The sequence below is a fragment of the Eptesicus fuscus genome, chromosome 9, assembly GCF_027574615.1.
Source record: "Eptesicus fuscus isolate TK198812 chromosome 9, DD_ASM_mEF_20220401, whole genome shotgun sequence".
Taxonomy (NCBI): Eukaryota; Metazoa; Chordata; class Mammalia; order Chiroptera; family Vespertilionidae; genus Eptesicus; species Eptesicus fuscus.
In genome coordinates, this window is record NC_072481.1 from 20,234,217 (window position 1) to 20,256,391 (window position 22,175).

General features: G+C 44.5%; 1 protein-coding gene and 1 pseudogene across 2 annotated transcripts; one reads left to right on the forward strand and one right to left on the reverse strand.

The window, feature by feature from the left end:
• Window positions 1–4,512: 4,512 nt before the first annotated feature.
• ZBTB8B (zinc finger and BTB domain containing 8B) lies at window positions 4,513–21,807 on the forward strand. Of its 2 annotated transcripts, none has more exons than XM_008156997.3 (4): window positions 4,513–4,541; window positions 10,188–11,194; window positions 16,063–16,241; window positions 20,221–21,807. In XM_008156997.3, exons 2-4 carry the CDS (start codon window positions 10,228–10,230, stop codon window positions 20,536–20,538), a joined length of 1,464 nt encoding a protein of 487 aa, XP_008155219.1. In that variant the 5' UTR covers window positions 4,513–4,541; window positions 10,188–10,227; the 3' UTR covers window positions 20,539–21,807. The 2 variants fall into 2 exon arrangements, with proteins under 2 accessions (XP_008155219.1, XP_027989110.1); XM_028133309.2 differs by lacking the exon at window positions 4,513–4,541 and adding an exon at window positions 4,966–5,018.
• LOC103300158 (NADH dehydrogenase [ubiquinone] 1 beta subcomplex subunit 3-like) lies at window positions 12,496–12,766 on the reverse strand (annotated as a pseudogene).
• Window positions 21,808–22,175: the final 368 nt, after the last annotated feature.

Consider the following 22,175-nt stretch of genomic DNA (forward strand, 5'->3'; position numbering starts at 1 on the left):
TGTTTTTGCACTTATTTATGCATTCACTGGTTGATGTTTGTATGTGCCCTGTCCCTGCAACCTTGGCGTATCAGGAGGATGCTCTAACCAGCTGAGTCAACTGGCCAGGGCCTATGCTGTGTGATCTTGAGCCAAGTCCTATTCCTTCCAACCTCCCATATGTATTCTTTTTTTTAATCTTTATTTTAATTTTAATTCTTTATTGTTTAAAGTATTTCATAAGTCTCCTTCCTCCCTCCCGCCCCTCATTGACCTCTCCCCGGTCCCCTCCACCCCCCAGCACATGCCCTCCCCTCTCCCCCATCTGTGTCCACTATATGTTTTCTTTTATAATTTACAAAAGGGGGGGCATCCTTTGTGTCCTGTAACTTTTAGAACCACCCGGGAGGTGGAGTGTTGTGGTCCAAAGAGCAAAGGATGTTGCCAAGGAAGAGCTGAGGACTGGCTCCTGCAAGGTGGCTGTCACCAAGGTTCCCAGAAGGTGACCTGCCGACTGGCTCAGGGGAGCAAGCCACATTACCCTTCAGAGCCTCTTTCTCTGCATTGATTAGATCAGCTATTTTCAACCAACAGGCCACAAGATTGTGTAAAATATTTGATACCTGACCATTTAGTCAGGGACACTGACCTCTTTCCCTTTCCAAAAAAATGACAACAGCCAATACAACAATAGCTGACCCGTGTGAGTGAATCAAAATTATATCTTTTTTTTTTTTGTCAGATTGGTGAAAAAGATATCTTTTTGGTGTGCTGTAGAATTTTAGTAATTAGTTTATGTGTGCCATGAGATGAAAAAGATTGAAAATCACAATTATTAGATAATAATAATAACAACAACAACAATAGTCTTCCAATGCCTCCAGCATTATTCTTGGTACTCGTGCATCACAAACCTGCTTCTTGGCTGTATCTGAGAGTAGGTAGAGGAAAGATCTAGCCCGCTCTGCTTTTGCAGAAGGACACAGCAGTGGGAGATGAGAACTGGCATTTCCTTCTTACTGTGACAACAGACAGTGTTTTTCCAAAAGGGAGACTGGGGTTGGGTGCTTTAGGAGTTCAGGAAATGCCTGCCTCAAATATGCCATGGTTGTAGGTGTGATCCTTGGTCAGGGCATATACAAGAATCAACCAATGAATACATACATAAGTGGAACAACAAATCGCTCTCTCTCTCTCTCTCTCCTCTCTCTCTCTCTCTCTCTCTCTCTCTCTCTCTCTCTCTCTCTCTCTTCTCCTCCCCCCTCTCTAAAATCAATCAATTTTTTTAAATTGAATAACTTTGTATACCTTTTCTCCTATTAATCTGCCTGTTGTCAGTTTATTCATAGACTCAAATATTGAACCTGGAAAGGTAGTGCCAGCCAGTGTTTCCTTCCTGACAGTGTGGGTGGCCCAAACATCAATTGCCCTATGTACCCCACTTGCTGCCGAACACATAGCCCTGTGTCCCAACTTAGATTTGCTTCCCACTTAGCAGAAAGCACACATCAGTCCTATAATTGAGAAAGAAAACAACTTAATTCCCTAGGAAGGTAGCTCAAGGCCCTGATGTTCCTCCTCTAGCTTTCTTATATTCCTTTCTCAATAATCTGCACTTTATGACTAAATGGTGGAGTTACTCTCCTTAGATGACTACCTAGAGACAATAATAGGGGAAAGGGGAAGTATTTAAAATATGTAAATATATATTTTGAGGAAGGAAGTTCAAATAGAGACTATCATCCTCACCTCCATAACCCATTCTAAGGCTGATCTTGTATTTATGACTTTCCTTCTTCACTCTTTTTCCAGGTTTCTTCTGCCTTCAGTCAGAACAGATGGTCAAGTTCTTGGCCCACGGAAGAGACCCAACCCTTCATCCCTGAGAGAGATGTGTCCTGGGAGGTTCTCTCATATAGAATTGCAGTAGTTTTGCAGTAACTTTGATGACAGGATTTGTTGTAGGAACAGGATCCTTAGGGATACAGTTGAGTCTATCACTAAGCCTCACTAACCCTATGCTATGGGAACAACTTATTTCCTCTTGATAGCCAGAGTTTTTAACCCCAGATAATACCTTGATTTCTTTTTTCACTTTCTGTTCAGCGGCAGGAAGTATTCAAAATGGTTGAGTGGTAGGTTCAACAGTTCAGTTTAGTGGAAAATTTGTATCCACTTGGTGGAGGCATTCCTCTCTTCGACACTAAAAGCTTTTAGCATTCCTCCCCTCCCTATAACCAAGGGACCAAGAAGCAAATAATCTTTGAGTGAGTCAAAAAGTTATTGTAACCCTAGCCGGTTTGGCTCAGTGGATAGAGCGTCGGCCCACGGACTGAAGGGTCCCAGGTTCGATTCCGGTCAAGGGCATGTACCTTGGTTGTGGGCACATCCCCAGTAGGAGGTGTGCAGGAGGCAGCTGATTGATGTTTCTCTCTCATGGATGTTTCTAACACTCTGTCCCTCTCCCTTCCGCTCTGTAAAAAATCAATAAAATATATTTTAAAAAAAGTTATTGTAAGTGGAGCCACTCTCCTTGCATCTAGCTCTAGCCTCTTGGTTCTTGAACTATGTAACATCTGGCTAAAGGAGAAACAGCATACTGGTTGAGAGCATTACTGCATCCTGTAGATGGCTCTCTGTCTCACAGAGGGTACCTTGTCTGGGCCATCTATCGACTTTGCCACCATTTTAGAAGGCTGGCTAATGGAGTACATGGTAAGGCCAGTGAATCCAGTGGGTGTCAGATGAGTGTCTTACTTCTTTATTGTGAAATGACTTCCATGATCAAAACAATGTTGTGTGGGATTTCAAGACGTATGATTAAGTCCACACATGGAGGTTCTGGTGGAGGCATGCAAGGCAATGAAAGCAAATCTAAATCCAGAATAAGCAACTCTTCTCGTGAGACAAAATCCTGTCTCCATCATGAGGGACATGATCCTATGCAATCAATCTGCCTCTAAGTAATTGGCTGGTGCCCTCAGGGGTTCAGGGCTGGTTGCTGCTGTGGGCAAACTGGGTGTCCGTAGTGGTGTTGGCTGCTGGGCTTTGGTGAGGGGATGTCCTTGTTCTTCACCCCTGTCATCATGGTCCTTTGTCCACAAACCCACTGAACAAGTTGGGGGCCCATATTGAGCATTCAGATGGCATACCTGCTGTCTCATGATCTAGGATCATTCTAGGGAATCCATCTTTCCCAAACCTCTTTGTTGTGAACTTCTAATCTTTCTCTCTGGGGTGCTCAAATCATTAGTCACTGTCTGTGAAATGGTATAGATCTTGACCTCAGGACAATGAGATGTACTGCTTACAGTTCTGCCTGCAGTTGTAATTAGTTAAGATGGCTTTTGGGCTTTTGTACTGGAGGAGAGTGAACCCCCTAAACCAATATGACTAATGTCCTTTAAAAAAGGGGAAATCTGAATATATATATATATATATATATATATATATATATATATATATATATATATATGAAATGGCATGTAGACATGAAGATGACCATCTACAAACCAAGGAGAGAGGCCAGGAACAGATCCTTCATAGCCCTCAAAAGGAACCAACACTGACAACACCTTGATTTTGGACTTCTAGCCTCCAGAATTGTGAGACAATACATTTCTGTCGTTTAAGCTAGTTTGTGATGCATCCCTACAGCAAGCCCTAACAGACGAATACACCCCTCGTTAGAACTAAGTTCCCTGAGAGCAGCAACCTGGTTTGTCTTGTTCACAGCCATTCCAGAACGCGCCTGTGCCATTACTTAGCATCTCGTACCACTATTTAAAAATACGTTTTTACTGATTTCAGAGAGAGGGTGAGCGTTAGAAACCTCAGTGATGAGAGAGAATCATTGATTCGCTGCAGCCTGCAAGCCCCCTACTGGGGATAGAGCCGCTGCAACCCGGGGCACGCCCCCGCCGTGACCTCCTTGTTCACGGGTCAGCGCTCAACCACTGAGCACACCGCCGGGCTTGTAGGACTATTTAAGTGTTTCACTAGAATATATGAACCTGAAAGCCTTTCAAGGGAAGAAAGTGTTGCTAGTATTCAATCAAAACCTGTTGAGTAGATTAAACCATTTCACTCATTTCCAAATTTTTTGTGGTGCACGGATAAGTCATAGCTCCTACTCCCTAGGTTGCATTAATATGCATGACGCGCTTTTAGCTCTCCGGACAAAGAGATCAATACTTCGCAGGTCCCTCGAGTGGGACTCAGAAGACCGAACGAAGCTCCAGCCTTTTACAAGCGCTGCTTCTTGCCCCTTTTGGCATCTTGGTACTTGTAGTTTTGTCCACGATATCTTTCACCGGAAAACCAACGCTGAGACCACAACTCCCATCACCCCACGAGCACTGGAGCCTTCAGTGCGCAGCCTCCGGAGAGGGCGCCCCACCATTGGCTAACTAGCTGGGCGAAGGCCCACCTTCCCGAGCCCAGCCACACCCATGATTGGTTGGCTGCCCCGCTTCTCATCGGAGGAGGCGACAAGTGAATGAAAGCGGGGGGCGTGTCTGTGTGCGTAGCTTGGTGGCGGTGCTGGTGGAACCCACTGGAAGGTGAGATCCGAGAAGCGGGGTCACGCTGCCGCTTTCATTGGCTTGGGGCACCCCGAAGGTCGGCCCTGGCCGGGGGTCAGCGGGCAAGGAAGCCCCATTTCGGTCGGCCTCCCTCCGACCGCCCGGCCCTGGCGACTCCGGGGATCCCCGCCGCGCAAACCCGTGCTGGATGACCGACTCCCATCCAGCCTCCCCTTAGTGTGGGGAGGGGGGTCGTGGGGGGCAGATCCCTCTCCTTCCCTAGATTTGGGCTGTCCCCCGCGTGGTCCACCGGGCGGTGGGGCGTAGGTTCATCCGGATGTTGCGGGGGCGCTAGGCAGTGCTCACCGCAGCGCTGGTCACTTTGTCCGCGGAGGCCACGGGAGGGGCCAGGCCTCGGTTCCCCACCCTCCGGGCCGAAGACAGAGTCCATTAACTAGTTCCGGTCGTCTGGCTCTGGACGGGGAGGATCCCCTTGTGCTGTGAACAATGTAGCAGGTGAACCAAAGATTCAACTGACCCTGAAATTCTTTCTGTGTAAATGGAAACTTCTTCCTTGTCGTTCTCCTCCACTCCATGCGTCGGGGAAAGGAGTGACTCCCCAAAGCCTTCTTACTGTGTGCTGGAGGGTTTGGGGAGTCAGGTTGGCATGGTTAAGAATGTCAACTCTGGGATCTAGCCGATCTCAGTTCCAATCTGAGCTTTGGGCGTGTTGTCTGTAAATCTGAACTGAAATTTTCTCTGAAAAAGAGGATGTAACGAGGTAGCTACTGCATTGGGTTATTGTAAGGTTAAAATCCATCAGTGTTTGTAAAGTACTTTGTACAGTGCCTCATGAGAAGTAGTGCTCAGAGAATGCTAACAATTGATGAGCAGGTTTTTATTATTCTCAGGTCAGTGAACCTGGAGGAGTCGTGTCAGAGTCAGTGGTTGGAATTCAAGGCTGCTTTTGGTGCCTGAATGAAGACAGTCCTGTGACCTGGCTAGGTAGGATCCCCTCAGGGGACTGGGGGGGTTTACTGCAGGCTGCAGTGTTGGCATCTGCCCTCTCCTGAAGGACTGGCCCTATGAAGTACTAGATTCACTTTAATGTTCCTGGCATCTTCCTTGTGTCAGACATTGTTTATAAGTTACTAGCTACAGTGGGAAGGTTGGGAGGGTCCCTGCCAGAGTGTGGATAAATGTACTTCTGCGAGCACTGTGCCCGAAGAGCTGCTTTCCTGGGAGAGGGGATGGTCCTCAGCATGTCCCAGGGGTGCAGAGCACCAAGGACAAGTCAGATGAATGTGAACAAATTTTTCACGTTATATGCCAAATGCAGGTCTGAGGAAAGGTTTGAAGAAAGTATGTGGATAGACTTTTGCAAAGTCAGGCAGTATTTGCATGAGCCAATAGAATTTAGAGTATTTGTAGAGAGAAAGCCAAAGGAAATGGATTTGGGGTACTGTTGTTGAAAAGGAGCATCTTCCAGTGAAAAAATGAAAGTGCCCTGGGAGGAGGCCCTGAAGATAAGACCATTCTACAAGTTCAGAAGTATTGTGCCTACTTAGATATTTATCTTTCTGGTTTGCCAACTACTTACCCCTTTGCTCCTCCTTTTTTTCTTTGTTAAAAAATAAAAACAAAAGTAATACAGGTACATAGTGGAACATACTAACAGTACAGAGGTTGCAAAGGAAAAGGGAAGGTCCCTCCACACATCTCTTAACCATAGTCTCTCTCCTCAAAGGCATCTGCTATTAATTCTTGCTTATATAACCTTCCAGAAAAAAATTTATGCATGTATCAGCAAAACCATATACACAGATGGGATCAGACTGTACAGTTTGCATCTTGTCTTTTTCTCTTTTACTATATCTTAGTGGCCTTTTCCACATAAAAACACACAACTCTAGCTCGTTAAAAACATGGTTGCACCATGCTGGGAGGCTTGGTTAGTTGGAGTGTGTTGTGGGTTGATTCTCAGTCAGGGCACGTAGATAGGTTGCAGGTTCAATCCCCCGTTGGGGCGTGTGTGGGAGGCAGCAGATCGATGTTTCTCTCATATCTATGTCTCTCTCACCCTCTCCCTTCCCCTCTCCAAAAAATCAATAAAACACATCCTCGGGTGAGGATAAAAAAAAAAAAAAGAAAAAGATGTGTACATTTTAAGCTGAGGTAAATACTGCCACATTCCCCTCTAAAATGGTGTTCAAAATTATATTCCCATCAATAGTGGATATTTTCACACTAAAAAATGTAATTTTACCAGTCAGACAAGGTTTTCTTTAAATTCTGAGGAAGAATACAGTGTGGTATTTAGATGTAGCATTTTCCTGTATCTTGTTTTTCCTTTTCCATTTTTTAAAATCCTCACCAGAGGAGGTGATTTTATTGATTTTTCTAGAGAGAGAGGAAGGGGAAAAGAGATACACACACACACACACACACACACACACACACACACACACACACATTGATGTGAGAGAGAAACATGGATCGGTTGCCTTCCAGAGTCACCCCGACCAAGGATTGAACCTATAGCCCAGGTATGTGACAGGGAATAGAACCTACAACCTTTCGGTGTACCAGACAAGGCTCCAACCAACCAAGCCACCTGGCCAGGGCTCCCTTACCATTTTAAAAAAAATTGATTTCAGAGAGGAAGGGAGAAGGGAGAGAGAGTTAGAAACATCAATGATGAGAGAGAGTCATTGATCAGCTGCCTCCTGCACGCCCCTACTGGGGACTGAGCCCAAAACCCGGGCATGTGCCCTTGACTGGAATCCACCCCGGGACCCTTCAGTCCATAGGTCGATGCTCTATCCACTGTGCCAAACCGGCTAGGGCTCCCTTGTCATTTTGATTGTCAAAGGCAGTGGCAGGAACTGCTGGGAAGGCTTGCTTGGAGCTATTGGAAGAGGTGAGAATGACAGGGAAACCTTCATCCTGTGAAAACTTTCAGGGTTGATTTATTTGGGAATAGTAGAATTTTTTCAGATATCTGACAGTTCCCTTCCTTTTTGAACCAAAATGTTAATTTTAACTACTTTCAATGAAAATTTCCAAAATTATGACATAATTTGAGTTTAAAATAATATAAAAATATGAAAGTCTCCCTGATGACTTAGGTCCAACAATGACAGCCCTGGGCTGTAGTTTAGTGCTGTCCTTAGGCCATTTTGGATACTAGGAGCCTTTAATGCCCTTAGCCAAGTGGCCTCAGGCTGACACTTTAAAAATCCCTAAGGGTAGTTTTTAGAACTGTTCTACCTTTTCCCACCTGTCAGTTCTCACTTTTAAGTTTGTCAGTTTACTTGCTTATAGAGGCTCCTCTTCATTTCTCTTCCTAATTGACTCTCTAGTTTCCAAACTTAATGCATCACTTGCTATCCATATGTGTACGTAGGTGTAAATTGCCCTTTAATAAGGTTGTGGTGGGTCTTTTATGAGTAAAGTCTGTGCCATTAGTGTGTTGGGCCTTGGGGAATCTATTTTTGCCAGTGAAAGGACCCTTTTTGGGGGGAGAAAGTGCCTGATTTCTGGTTGGGTGAGGCATTATTGTGCTGCGTTTGTAGAAAGGAAGCATGCTAAAGAGTTGTTAGCTATGGTTGGCAGCTCTAACTAGGCTTTTTGCGATAGTAGTAAAGGGAGATGATGTACTTGGTTATAGAAACTCCTCTGAGCTCAATGGGTGAGTAAATAAAAGGGGTATTGATGGATGGCTCTGTGGTTTGTGTGATGGGAAAAGATGGAGGAGGAGCTCCGGGAAGAAGGTAACTCGTGTTTATATAACCCTCCAGAAAAAATTCATGCATATCCGTGCGAAGGCATATACACAGGTGGGATTTTAGCAGAAGAATTTGGAATTTGATTTATATCGGTTCTACTTAGCAGTTATGAAAACAGTATTCCGTTGTATTTAGCACACCTATCTGTCCAAAGTATTTGCCAGGTGCTGTGGGGGATATCAAATAAATAAGACATGGGTCATGCCCTCAGAGGGCTTGTAGTCCACAGACGGACAAGGGCCAGGACATAGAAATACGGAAGAGTGAACCAAGGGTAGTTAGGAGTCCTTTAGTTGCAAGAGATAGAAAACCCAACTCAGATCAGCTTAGCAAAGGGACTTAATTGGCTTCTGGCACAGCAGGAGTTAGGACTCAGCTGGGTTCTATCTGTTGCTCCTGCCTGAGCTGGGCTTTGTTGGGCTGGTTCCCCTGTTGCTGTGGCAGCAGCATCCCTCACATCCCACCTGCTCACAGAGCAATCTTTTTTGGAAGGACTAGTAAACATTTCACTGCTTTTTACTGGCTCTGACCAAGCCATGTGGCCATCTCTGAGCCAATCACTGTGGTCAGAGGGTGGAGCCTGGGGTTGGCACCAGCTAGATGCAAAGATCATTGGCCAAGATTGGGGGATGGGTGTTTACAATCAAAGCTGAATGGTGAATGCATGCTGGCAAGCCCAAGAACTCACCAATGTTTCCACAAAGTGATAATAATAGATGTGAGCTGAGACTGGTTGCCAGTCTCTAAGCTCTGTATCAGGACGCTGTAGACCAAACTGTAATTCTTTTTTTACATATATTTTTATTGATTTCAGAGAGGAAGGGAGAGGGAGAGTGATAGGAACATCAATGATGAGAAAGAATCATTGATCAGCTGCCTCCTGCACGCCCCCACTGGGGACCGAGCCCGCAACCCAGACATGTGCCCTTGACCAGAACTGAACCCGGGATCCTTCAATACACAAGCTGACGCTCTATCCACTGAGCCAAAACAGCTGGCCGAACTGTAATTCTTAGATTTGGATATTATCTGTATTTTGAGCCTTGAAGAAAGTAAGTGTAGTGCATCAGACCATGAATTCTGGAGGTTGGTTTTGAGTCCTGGCTCTGTTACAGCTGGGTCATCTCCTATCTTCTTCTTTTTTAAAAAATATATTTTTATTGATTTCAGAGAGAAAGGGAGAGGGAGAGAGACAGAAACATCAATGATGAGAATCATTGATCGGCTGCCTCCTGCATGCCCCCTACTGGGGATCAAGCCTGCAACCCGGGCATGTGTCCTTGACTGGAATTGAACCCGGGACCCTTCAGTCCACAGGCCGACGCTCTATCCACTGAGCCAGACCAGCTAGGGCTCCTATTTTCTTTGAGTTTCAGTTTCCTTATTGGAAAAATGGGGACAATATTGGTGTCTTGTCACAGAGTTTTAATAAAAATTCACTGAAAGAATCAAACACTATGTACTGTGCCCACACACAATTGTTGTTTTTCATAAATTAACTCAGTTGGACAACCTCTTATTTCTGTTAGGTCCAAAACAGCCCACATCATAAAGACACTACTGAACCAATGTTTGGGAAAGAATTTTTCTTTTTAAATTGATTTTTATTGATTTCAGCGAAAGAGGGAGAGGGAGAGAGAGAGAGAGAGAGAAACATCAGTGATGAGATAGAATAATTGATTGGCTGTTTTCTGCATGCCCCACACTGGGATTGAGCCCGCAACCTGGGCATATGCCCTGACTGGGAATTGAACCTGTGACTTCCTGGTTCATAAGTTAACGCTCAACCACTGAGCCACGCCAGCCGGGCAGAGAAATTTTTTTTTTAAATATTAAAAGTAAACATCTTATTTGTAAGGTTGAGATTTGTGAATCAACTTTTTAAAAATCTTGGCAGAGATACAGGCTACTCCGGAGCAGCAGCAGCTGGTGAAGACATGGAGATGCAATCCTATTATGCCAAGCTCTTGGGGGAGTTGAATGAACAGCGGAAGCGGGATTTTTTCTGTGACTGCAGCATCATTGTGGAAGGGCGGATCTTCAAGGCCCACAGGAATATTCTGTTTGCCAACAGCGGCTACTTCCGAGCCCTGCTCATTCACTACATCCAGGACAGCGGGCGGCACAGCACCGCCTCCTTGGACATTGTCACCTCCGATGCCTTTTCCATCATCTTAGATTTCCTGTATTCTGGGAAGTTGGATTTGTGTGGGGAAAACGTGATTGAAGTTATGTCGGCCGCCAGTTACCTACAGATGAATGATGTGGTAAACTTCTGCAAGACATATATCAGGTCATCCTTTGATATCTGCCGAAAGATGGAGAAGGAGGCTGCTGTGGCTGCCGCGGTGGCAGCGGCAACTGCAGCTGCAGCAGCTCATCAGGTTGACAGTGGGAGCCCCAGTTCAGGCACGGAAGGGGCCTCCTGTGATACCAAGAGCTTGGTCTCCTCTACAGCCAAGGAAGAAGAGTGTGTGGACTGTCCAAAGGAATCCCCTTGTGGTGACTGCCACCCCCTGGAGCCGGTGGTGAAAGACAGCGAGGGCAGCGGCTCAGCTGACGGTGACCTCTCTACTCTGCCCAAGCCGATAGAGCCCAAGGTGGAGTTCGATGCTGACGAAGTGGAGCAGGTGGAGGTTGGTGAGCAGCTCCAGCAATATGCTGCTCCACTGAGCCTGGCCCACATGGAGGAGGGTTTGCCCAGTAGCCATCCCATGGACGTGTCTTACGGTAACTACCACGTGAAGCAATTCTTGGAGGCCCTCTTGCGCAACGGCGCTGTCCAGAGCAAAGATGATGCGGATCATCACTTTTCTCGGAGTTTGGAGGGAAGACCAGATGGTGTAGGAGGAGCCATGAGTTCCATGATGGATGTCCAGGCTGACTGGTATGGCGAGGATTCAGGTGAGTTCCATTAGCATTCATCATCTCTGCTGGTCATTTAGCACCCACATCTGTGCCTAATAGTCTCCCATCATCATTGTCACCATTGTCATTGTCATTACCATCATCATTACCACCACCATCATCACTAATTGCCACCACTATCACTGCATTATCTCCACCACCATCACAACCAATAGGTATTGAGTAGGGCATTGTTTATTCATGTATGTTAGTATTTTACCTCTCCAACTAGAGTATAAGCATGTTGAGGGCAGTTTGAAGAAATGGAAAGAATCTACTGTCTTCCACTAACCAGCAGTGGGACTTTGGTTAAATCAGGGGTCCTCAAACTTTTTAAACAGGGGGCCAGTTCACTGTCCCTCAGACCATTGGAGGGCCGGACTATAGTTTAAAAAAAACTATGAACAAATTCCTATGCACACTGCACATATCTTATTTTGAAGTAAAAAAACAAAACGGCAAAAACACCACATGTTGCCCGTGGGCTGTAGTTTGAGGACGCCTGGGTTAAATCATTAAATCTCTCTGAACTTGTTTGTTCAGGAGCTAATCATCCCTGTCTTGCCTTTTTCACAGGGTTGAGGACCAATTGAGACGGTTTTCATAATTTTTTTCTCACATATAATAGGAAATTTATCCTTTGTGTCAACTATGATGCCTGACACATAACAGACATTCGTAACATGTCATGGTTGATGGTATGATGTATTTGAGAATATTTTAGAGTTGGCATTTGGCTTCATGTGAGTAAGTTTCTGTTTTTTTAAAAAATATATTTTTATTGATTTCAGAGAGGAAGGGAGAGGGAGAGAGAGAAACATCGATATGAGAATGCAACATCAATCAGCGGCCTCTACCATGGATCCAGCCTGAAACGCAGGCATGTGCCCTTAACCAGTAATCAAACTGGCAACCTCCCAGTGCACAGGACTATGCCCAACCAACTGAGCCACACCAGCCATGGCTGGCATGTATTCTTTATTGAAGTATTTTTTAAGAGACAAACAACCAGATGAGTAGGCTACAGTGAAGAAATCTCATTATTTTTTAAAATATATTTTTATTGATTTTAGAGAGGAAGGGAGAGGGGAAGAGATAGGACGGAAATCAATGATGAGAGAGAATCATTGATTGTCTGCCTCCTGCATGCCCCCTACTGGGGATGGAGCCCTGACTGGAATAGAACAGTGACCTCTTGGTTCATAGGTTGAAATTCAACCACTGAGCAACTCTGGGCCAGGGAAGAAATCTTATTTTTATAAGAGAATTAAACCACTAAGGTACTTCTAGGTATTATCTCAGTGATGCTTCTTATCTTTATTCTGGGATTCCAGGTAATATTCAGGCCCTACAGCTACCACAAATGCAGAAAATCCCCATTTAAATCCTTTTAATAATGAACTAACAAAGGAAACATTGTTTGCTAAGCCACCCATGTATCTCCAAGCTTCACTGCAGTCCCCATAGCCCTCATACAGCCAGCTTTTCCTGTATAGTTTTTAATGGTAACCCTTCTATCTTCCATTGTTTATAATCTGCAAGTTCCATTTTACTATGACCATGTTCCATGTTGGACAGCAATCTAACCTCTCAGGACATTCAATATTTAATTCTTCATGTGAATAAATTTCTTATATACTTTTTAAGGCTTTTTTGTTTTAAGAGAACTTGATTGTGTTCCTGAACAATTCTGAAACATGACTTAGCTCTTCGTAATAGTGAGCTAATTGTGTTGTAAAATGTCTCATAGGAGATAGAAATACACTTGGCTGTCACCTTCCTGATAAAAGTACCCTGTAGCTTCTAGAACCTGAAGCCAAGAAATTAATGAATCAAAATTCTTATACCCCCTTCAACATGGAACAGTGAAAGTATTTTAAATAAGGAAGATCAGCTGCTTTTATTTGTTACTGGTGAGCTGTCTTTAGATTTTTTAAATTTCATATTTTAAAATATTTTTTATTGATTTCAGAGAGGAAAGGAGAGGGGGAGAGACAGAGAAACATCCATGATGAGAGAGAATCCTGCACACCCCTTATTGGGGATCGAGCTCGCAACCCGGGCATGTGCCCTGACCAGGAATCGAACCCATGACCTCCTGGTTCATAGGTCGATGCTCAACCACTGAGCCACGCCAGCCGGGCTAATTTCATTTTTTTGAAGCAAGAACACTGTGTATGTCTGATTAAAATTAGACTTGAAAAACTTAAAAATGCTGTTTCGGGTTCTCAGAGACACTGTCTTAACCAACATTTAGAAGGTAGCAGCTGCTTTCACGGAACACTATGGGAACTTGTTGAAATCTCATTTCCGTGTACATAATAGCACCTCACAGATTGTAACCACGCTTTAACATTCATTGGACCTTCGTCATGTCCATGAGTTTGGCCAAGGAAGTGTAGGGAAACTGAGACTCAGAAGGGTTTGGTGAGTTTCCCGAGAATGCAGGGCTGGTAAGTGGCACAGCTAAAACCAGAAACCTGGGCTGGCTTCACTTCACTCATTAAACAAACTGAAGGCAGCTCAAGTGGATAGAGGATTTCAGTGCGGTGATTTTGTCTTTCAACACCCCCTGCCTGTATGTACAAGTATCCAAAAGTAATTCAGCTGTATGCCATCTTCATTCAAGTCCTGTCTATTAGCCTATAAAGTCAGGTTTCCAACTACAGGGTGTTGTGGCAAGACAGCCACCCTGGCCCCTGGCCATACCTGTTGTCTGCCAGGTTTTCATTCCACTCACACAACTCCAGGCTAAACTTATTCTAAGTGCCAAGGCACAGAGTAGGACTGATTTGTTTGGTCATTCATTTTTAAAAAATATATTTTTTTTATTGATTTCAGAGAGGAAGGAAGAGTGAGAGAGAGAGACATCAATAATGAGAGAGAATCATTGATAGGCTGCCTCCTGTATGCCCCACCCTGGGGATTGAGCCCACAACCCAGGCATGTGCCCTGACCGGGAATTGAACCATGACCTTCTGCTTCATAGGTTAACGCTCAACCACTGAGCCACGCAAGCCGGTCTGGTCATTCATTTATTTGCTCAAATATTTGAGTAGCTTCTCGATGAAGCTACAAAGATAAGTCAGACATGAATCCAGCCCTTAAAGAACTTAGAGGAGGTAAGACGTGTGTAATCACATGATCTAAAGGTACTAGGGCTAGAAGACAAATGGAAGTGTGAGTTTCATAATTGTCCAAAAGCTGGAGAACTGGCTTCCTACTGGGAGATCAGGGAGGCTTTATGAATGTGGCATCTGAGGATAAGAAGAGACATAGAAAGAAGTTGACTGGAGTCAGATCATGGAAAATCTTGAATGCTAAGAGATGAGGTTTTTATCTGTAGGCACAGGGGAGAGTTTCCATAGTTTCTGAGCTTGGGAGTATACAGGAGCTGTGCTTTAAGGAGCTTAATTTGGCCTCAGCACAAGATGGTATACAGCTGGGAGACCAGGGCAAAGAGATGGTCAATAGTTCTATATCCATGTTGCTCATCCCAGCATTCGCAGATACTGTCAAAGCATAATGTCCTGCTATAATCAATAAAAATATATTTAAAAAAAACCTTGGGGCCCTGACCGGTTTGGCTCAGTGGATAGAGCATTGGCCGGTGGACTGAAGGGTCCCAGGTTCGATTCCGGTCAAGGGCATGTACCTTGGTTGCAGGCACATCCCCAGTAGGGGGTGTGCAGGAGGCAGCTGATCGATATTTCTCTCTCATCGATGTTTCTAACTCTCTATCCCTCTCCCTTCCTCTCTGTAAACAAATCAATAAAATATATTTTTAAAAAAACACAAAAAACCTTGGGGTTTTTGAAATATGTATATTTTTATTGATTTTAGAGAGTGGAAGGGAGAGGGAGAGAGAACTAGAACATTGATCAGCTGCCTCCTGCACACCCCATACTAGGGATTGAGCCTGCAACCTGGGCATGTGCCTGACCTGGAATCAACCCCTGAGCCACACCAGCTGGGCAAGATCTTAGAGTTTTTGAGGCCAAAGGAGGGACAGTGGTCTGGAATTGACAGTGAAGCACAAAAGAGACCCTACACACCTCCAACCCAGGGGTGTGGGCTATGGGTTAAGGGAAGTAGAGTGCTCAAGAGAGAGGCAGGGCTCAGGTAAAGCAACCACTCCAATCTGCTGCCTCTCAAAACTGTGTTCTTCCCTTCTTTCCCTGAGCTCCAGATACATCTATCCCAAAGGGCATGGATAGAGGGAACAAGTCTTGGAATGCTGCAGTAAGGGTAACTCCTGTAACTTGAAAGGAACAGTTTCTATTCATGTGTCACCTTAATGGTTGTATGAGCAAGGTAAACAAACAAAAAGAGTTGGAAAGAGATTTAAGTGAATTCCTGGATATTTGATGATTTAGGATATAGAGAGTTAATGTGAATTCCAACAATTTAAGTCTGCATCATAGCAAACCTCTTCTGTACATGCCTGGAAGCTCTTCTGAGGAGCTATTGTCAAAACGTGAATCCTGCTGAAACCGGTTTGGCTCAGTGGATAGAGCGTCGGTCTGTGGACTGAGAGGTCCCAGGTTCGATTCCGGTCAAGGGCATGTGCATTGGTTGCGGGCAAATCCCCGGTGGGGGGTGTGCAGGAGGCGGCTGGTCGATGTTTCTCTTTCATCGATGTTTCTAGCTCTCTGTCCCTCTCCTCTTCCTCTCTGTAAAAAAATCAATAAAATATATGTTTAAAATAAAAATAAAAAAAAAACGTGAATCCTAGTCCAGAGGTCTGATCCACCTTCATGATCTGCGCTGGTGGCATTCTGCAGCCCCAGATCCCACCCATCGGAGGCGTGGCCAATGTTGCCGCTGCTTACAGTACAGCTAACTTAATCTATTTGGTTTCCTAGGCGATGTGCTGGTGGTCCCCATCAAGCTCCACAGATGTCCTTTCTGCCCTTACACTGCCAAACAGAAGGGCATCCTTAAGCGGCACATCCGCTCACACACGGGTGAGCGGCCCTACCCCTGTGAGATCTGTGGCAAGAGATTCACTCGACAGGAGCACCTGCGGAGCCATGCCCTGAGCGTAAGTGAGCTGGCAAATCTTTTGTGGTGTGTGTGTGGGTGGCTCCTGACATTTGTCCAACGTAGCAATTTTTAACCAGTGTGCCGCAAGAGGCACATAGGTGTGCTGCAAGAATTTTTAAAACATGCAGTGCCTGACTGTGTAGTCAGGGGCACTGACCTCTTTCCCCTTAGATTGTCAAATTAAAAACTGACAACAGCCAACACAACAATAGCTGTCCCGTGTGAATGAATCAAAAGTATACCTATATTTTTGTCAGATCGGCAAATCAAAGCCATAATGAAATGCCACTTTACACCCACTAGGATGACTATCATCAAAAAATGGATAATAGCAAAGTGTTGGCAAGGATGTGGAGAAATTGGAAACTTTATACATTGCTGGTGGGAATGTAAAATGGTGCAGCTGCTATAGACAACAGTTTGGCGGTTCCTCAAAAAGTTAAGCATAAAGTTACTATAGGACTCAACAATTCTACTTTTAGGTATATAACCAAGAGAACTGAACACACATTCACACAAAAACTTGCACACAAATGTTCATAGCAACATTATTCATAATAGTAAACAAGTGGAAACAACCCAAATGTCCATCAACTGATGGATGAACAACAAAAGGTGTATCTATACAATGGAATGTTACTCAGCCATAAAATGGAATGAAGTTCTGATTCACATTACAACATGGATGAACCTTGAAAACATGCTAAGTGAAAGAAGCCAGTCACAAAGGACCACATACTGTATGATTCCATTTATTTTTATTTTTTTAAATATTTTTATTGATTTGAGAGAGGAGAGAGAGAGAGATAGAGACATCAATGATGAGAGAGAATTACTGATTGACTGCCTCCTGCACATCCCCTACTGGGGAGGAAATCGAGCCCGCAACCTGGACATGTGCCCTTGGCCGGAATCGAACCTAGGAATCGAACCTGGGACCCTTTAGTCCACAGGCTGACGCTCTATCCACTGAGCCAAACCAGCCAGGGCTGTATGATTCCATTTATATGAAATGTACAAAATGGAAAGACCCATGGAGATAGAGAATAGATTAGGGATTGCCAGAGGCTGGGGGCAGGTGGGAATGGGAAAGAGGTGAACATTAGTAGGCACACGGGTGGTGAAAATGTGAAATTAGATGGTTGCACAATCTTGTGACTACTAAAAACCACTGAATTGTACACTTTTTAAAAAAATATACTTTATTGATTTTTCACAGAGAGGAAGAGAGAGGAACAGAGAGTTAGAAACATCGATGAGAGAGAAACATCGATCAGCTGCCTCCTGCACACCCCCCACTGGGGATGTGCTCACAACCAAGGCACATGCCCTCAACCGGAATCGAACCTGGGACCCTTGAGTCCGCAGGCTGATGCTCTATCCACTGAGCCAAATTGGTTTCGGCTGTACACTTTTTAAAAAATATATGTTTTATTGATTTTTTACAGAGAGGAAGGGAGAGGGTTAGAGTTAAAAACATCGATGAGAGAGAAACATCGATCAGCTGCCTCCTGCACACCTACTACTGGGGATGTGCCAGCAACCAAGGTACATGCCCTTGATCGGAATCGAACCTGGGACCTTTCAGTCTGCAGGCCGACGCTCTATCCACTGAGCCAAACCAGTTAGGGCTGGATTCTTTCAGAACCATAATTCATACCATAAAGTTTTCCTCTTAAAGTGTACAATTCAGCCCTAGCCAGTTTGGCTCAGTGGATAGAGCGTCAGCCTGTGGACTGAGGGGTCCCAGGTTCGATTCCGGTCAAGGGCATGTACCTTGGTTGCAGGCACATTCCCAGTAGGAGGTGTGCAGGAGGCAGCTGATCGATGTTTCTAACTCTCTATCCCTCTCCCTTCCTCTCTGTAAAAAAATCAATAAAATATATTTAAAAAAAAAAAAAAAAAAAAAAGCCTAACCGGTTTGGCTCAGCAGATAGAGCATCAGCCTGCGGACTGAAAGGCCCCAGGTTTGATTCCGGTCAAGGGCATGTACCTTGGTTGCAGGCACATCCCCGGTAGGAGGTGTGCAGGAGGCAGCTGATTGATGTTTTTAACTCTCTATCCCTCTCCCTTCCTCTCTGTAAAAAATCAATAAAATATATTTTTTTTTAAAAGAAAAAAAAGAGCCCTAACCGGTTTGGCTCAGCGGATAGAGCGTCAGCCTGTGGACTGAAAGGTCCCAGTTTCGATTCCGGTCAAGGGCATGTACCTTGGTTGCAGGCACATCCCCGGTAGGAGGTGTGCAGGAGGCAGCTGATTGATGTTTCTAACTCTCTATCCCTTTCCCTTCCTCTCTGTAAAAAATCAATAAAATATATATTTTTAAAAAAGAATCCAGATTGAAGATAAGTGCAAGGTTACTGCCTTTGCTGTCAGTGCTGGCCCCAGCATACTTGTGTGAGAATGGCCTTCTCCCAAGGACTTGAGTTTTTGTTTGTCTCCCCGCCTCCCCTCAGCCCCTCCCCTCCCCGCTCCTCCCAATTTATATCTACAGTCTCTCTTGGCAGCAATAGGTCCCTGGATGCTTCTTAAGATGTTTTATTGGTTGGAATCCTCATTTCCTCTCTTTTTCCACATTATACAAGCCCTGGCAGGTTGAAAGGTTATAAGATACACACTGAGGTTGGCTCAAGTGTGGGGGTTTAGCATAGGAAGCCCAGGAAACCTAATGGGAACCAGGGACATTGGTCAGAATGTAATGGCAGCTCCAGCAACCTGGGTATCATGTTTTTGGCCCTTCTTCTGCATCAGCCTCTTTTTCTCTGCTGCTTGCATGTGCCCCACATCCATAGCTCTCCAAAAGAGGCTCTGATTGGTTCACAGAGCGCTTTTTGACTGGAGTTCCTGAAGAGTGCACACATTTGAAAGATAGTTCCTTACACAGGGGACCCCCTGGGGCTGTGTGGGGTAGGAAATATAAAAGGCAAGGGTGAAGCATTGGCTAGCACATCTGGGGAATACACTGTCTAGCAAATCTGCCTCCCTAATAACTAAACAACCCAAGGTACATAGAAGCCATGCCTAAAATCCTGACCAGTTCACCGAGTGCCCTTAATATGCCTGGCAATAGGAATATAGTAACACGTGTGACAAAGGACAACCAGCTTGGAACTTACAGTTTAGTGAATTTTACCAAGGATTTGTTAAAAATACAGTAGTCTCCTCTTATCCACAGTCTAGCTTTCCATAGTTTCAGGTACCTGTGGTCAACTGTGATCTGAAAATACTAAATGGAAAATTACATAAATAAATAGTTCGTAAGTTTTAAATTGTGTGATGTTCCGAGTAGTGATGAAATCTCTCGCACCGTGCTCCATCCAACCCAGGATGTGAATCATCTCTTAGATGGTGTCTCCGCACTATACTAGTATATGCTTCCTGCTCATTCATTAGTCACTTAGTAGCTGTCTTGGTTATCAGGCTGACTGTTGTGGTATCGAAGTGCTTGTGTACATGTAACCCTATTCTACTTAATAATGGCCCCAGAACACAAGACTAGCATGCTGGCAATTTGGATATGCCAAAGGAAAGCCATAAAGAGCTTCCTTTAAGTGGAAAGGTATGTATGCATAGGAGAAAACATAGTCTGTATAGGATTTGGTACTACCTGCGGTTTTAGGCATCCACTGAGGATCTGGGAACATATCCCCCACAGATAATCAAGGAAGAAGCATAGGTGAGACTATAGAGCTGGGGGGGGGAGGGGCACCTGGCCTGGAGCATCAGAGAAGACTTCTTTGAAAGGCATTAGTAAGGAGCAGGGGTTGGCAATGGGGAGGAGGGCACATTCCACGATGTCCAGTGGCCCTGGGGTGGAAAGGACGTTGGTGAGGCTGAGAATATGACAGATGGAATAAGGGGAAGAGTGGAGAGAAATGAGGTTGGAGGGTCAACCAGGGCCCACATCACATGGGGCATTGAAGGTCACAGCTCAACCCCATTTCTGTGACATTAACTATATCTACTTGTGGTTTTAGGTCCACAGATCCAATTGTCCAATCATCTGCAAGGGCTGCAGAAGAACCTTCTCGAATCACCTGTCACAGGGGCTGAGGCGCTTTGGGCTGTGTGACAGCTGCACCTGCGTTGCAGACACACATGATGATGAGTACAGTTTGATGCCCATCAACCTTAGCCTGGTGGAGGCTTCCTCCGAAAGCCAAGAAAAGAGTGACACAGACAATGATTGGCCAATCTATGTGGAGTCTGGTGAGGAAAACGACCCTGCCGGAGATGATTCTGACGACAGACCACAAATTCAGCCCAACCTAACAGATCGAGAGACACTCATGTAGCAGCAGATGGGTGGGGAGAGGTTTTGGAATTTGTTATTGCTCGTTCTGTGGTTGAAAGACACCATTTGTTCAGTTTTGTGGAACCCTGAGATGAACATTTTTTTCAGTGTCAATATATTTGCATTTTTGTTAGATGACCTAGTAGAGGTTGGATCTTGTGACTCAAAGGACTAATGAGTTTGTAGTTTGGTGCCCTTGATTTCTGAGGGCTTTGCTGACCTTCCCTGAATTCTGAGTGAGTCCAGGCTGGCCCTCAGGCTTCCTGTTTTTCCTGTTGTGCACCTGAACTGTGGTTAGGAGAAAGATAAGAAAACCCCCATGCTTGTTCTCATAGTGTCTCAATCTCTGCATTCCTTTGTGGTCATCCTCTTCTCCCTGAAAAGGTGGGCAAGGATGTATTAAGTTTTGAGGATAATTTTACCTCTGCCAAGCCTCTCCTAATGAATTCCATATTCTAATTTTCCGAAGTATTTAAGAGAAAGCTTTATTGTACAAGGCAGGCGGGGCTGCCTTATACATGATTGTAAAAGCTACTTTCTAAATCTAAGACTGCAACTGTAAAAGCTGGGGATGTTTGTGTTCATATAAGCATGGAAATAAGCTCAAAGCCTTCTTATGGCACTTTGACTTGCCCAGTTGAATTAAATTTTAAGTTTGCCCCGAGAAGGGACCCTGTGAGCCCAGGTCTGGATGGTTTCCCTGCTTAGTTTGGTATTTGACAATTCTCTGCACACATGTAACCTGTTTTGTGATCATAAAACAAATCATCTGGGCAAAACTAAAAATCCTCCCCTGCTTTTCCGAGCCATTTCCAAAGGCCACACTGCTGGAACTGTAGCTACCACTGACATCCTTTCACTTAGTTTATGAATGGAACTTTAATTGGAGGGAAAGTGTAAGCCTATCTAAACAAGTTATATTTCTAAAGTGCTTACCTTTTAAAAGATCCGCTGGAAGGAAAGAGAAGTTTGTGGAAGTACAGGTTTTTAAAACCAGTCTGCTTTTCCCCACTTAGCAGCCATCCAATTATTCCGACAAAAGGCCGTACTTCTTTAAAGGGCTAAAGAGCAGGAAATATTAGGGATTTAAAATATTTAAGGCACTTTCATAATTTTGTCTCATGTTAAGGTATCCAAAATGGATTTTCAAAGAAATCCCTAATGAAACGAAGTATGCAAACAAAACAGTTTCCTTTGAACTTTGAAAAAAATAAAAGAAATCCCTTTTTCTTCCTTTAATTTAGTATAGTTATGTTTCAAAAGGTAGTAAAATCACTTTTTTTCTGTCTCTTAAACAAAAAGATCATCAAAACATCATAAATTGGCTTGTAAATGCTAGTCATTGAAGAGTTCAAAGGTATTTAAACTACTCAGTAGAAGTTAAAGTTTAGCTAGTGTGACTCAAACTGTGGTTTTCACACAGGTGCTGGCCTCTGAGTTGTGTGATACCAGTCCACACAGCAGGACCACGTATTGGTCTGCAGTAGATTGGAAATTTAAAAACTGGTCTTGTGCCCTGGCCAGTGTGGCTCAGTGATTCGAGAATTCAGAATGGGTGTGCTGTATTACAATAAAACTTTACTTGCAAAAAATAGGCAGTAAGCAGGATTTGGCCCAACCTGTTTTAGATAGTACTTT

Excerpts from the sequence above, each read along its gene's own strand:
- ZBTB8B (XM_008156997.3), top strand. The coding sequence starts at position 10,228 with ATGGAGATGCAATCCTATTATGCCAAGCTCTTGGGGGAGTTGAATGAA. Across the intron at positions 11,195-16,062 it reads CTGGTATGGCGAGGATTCAG|GCGATGTGCTGGTGGTCCCC; the intron begins GTGAGTTCCATT and ends TTGGTTTCCTAG. Across the intron at positions 16,242-20,220 it reads TGCGGAGCCATGCCCTGAGC|GTCCACAGATCCAATTGTCC; the intron begins GTAAGTGAGCTG and ends TTGTGGTTTTAG.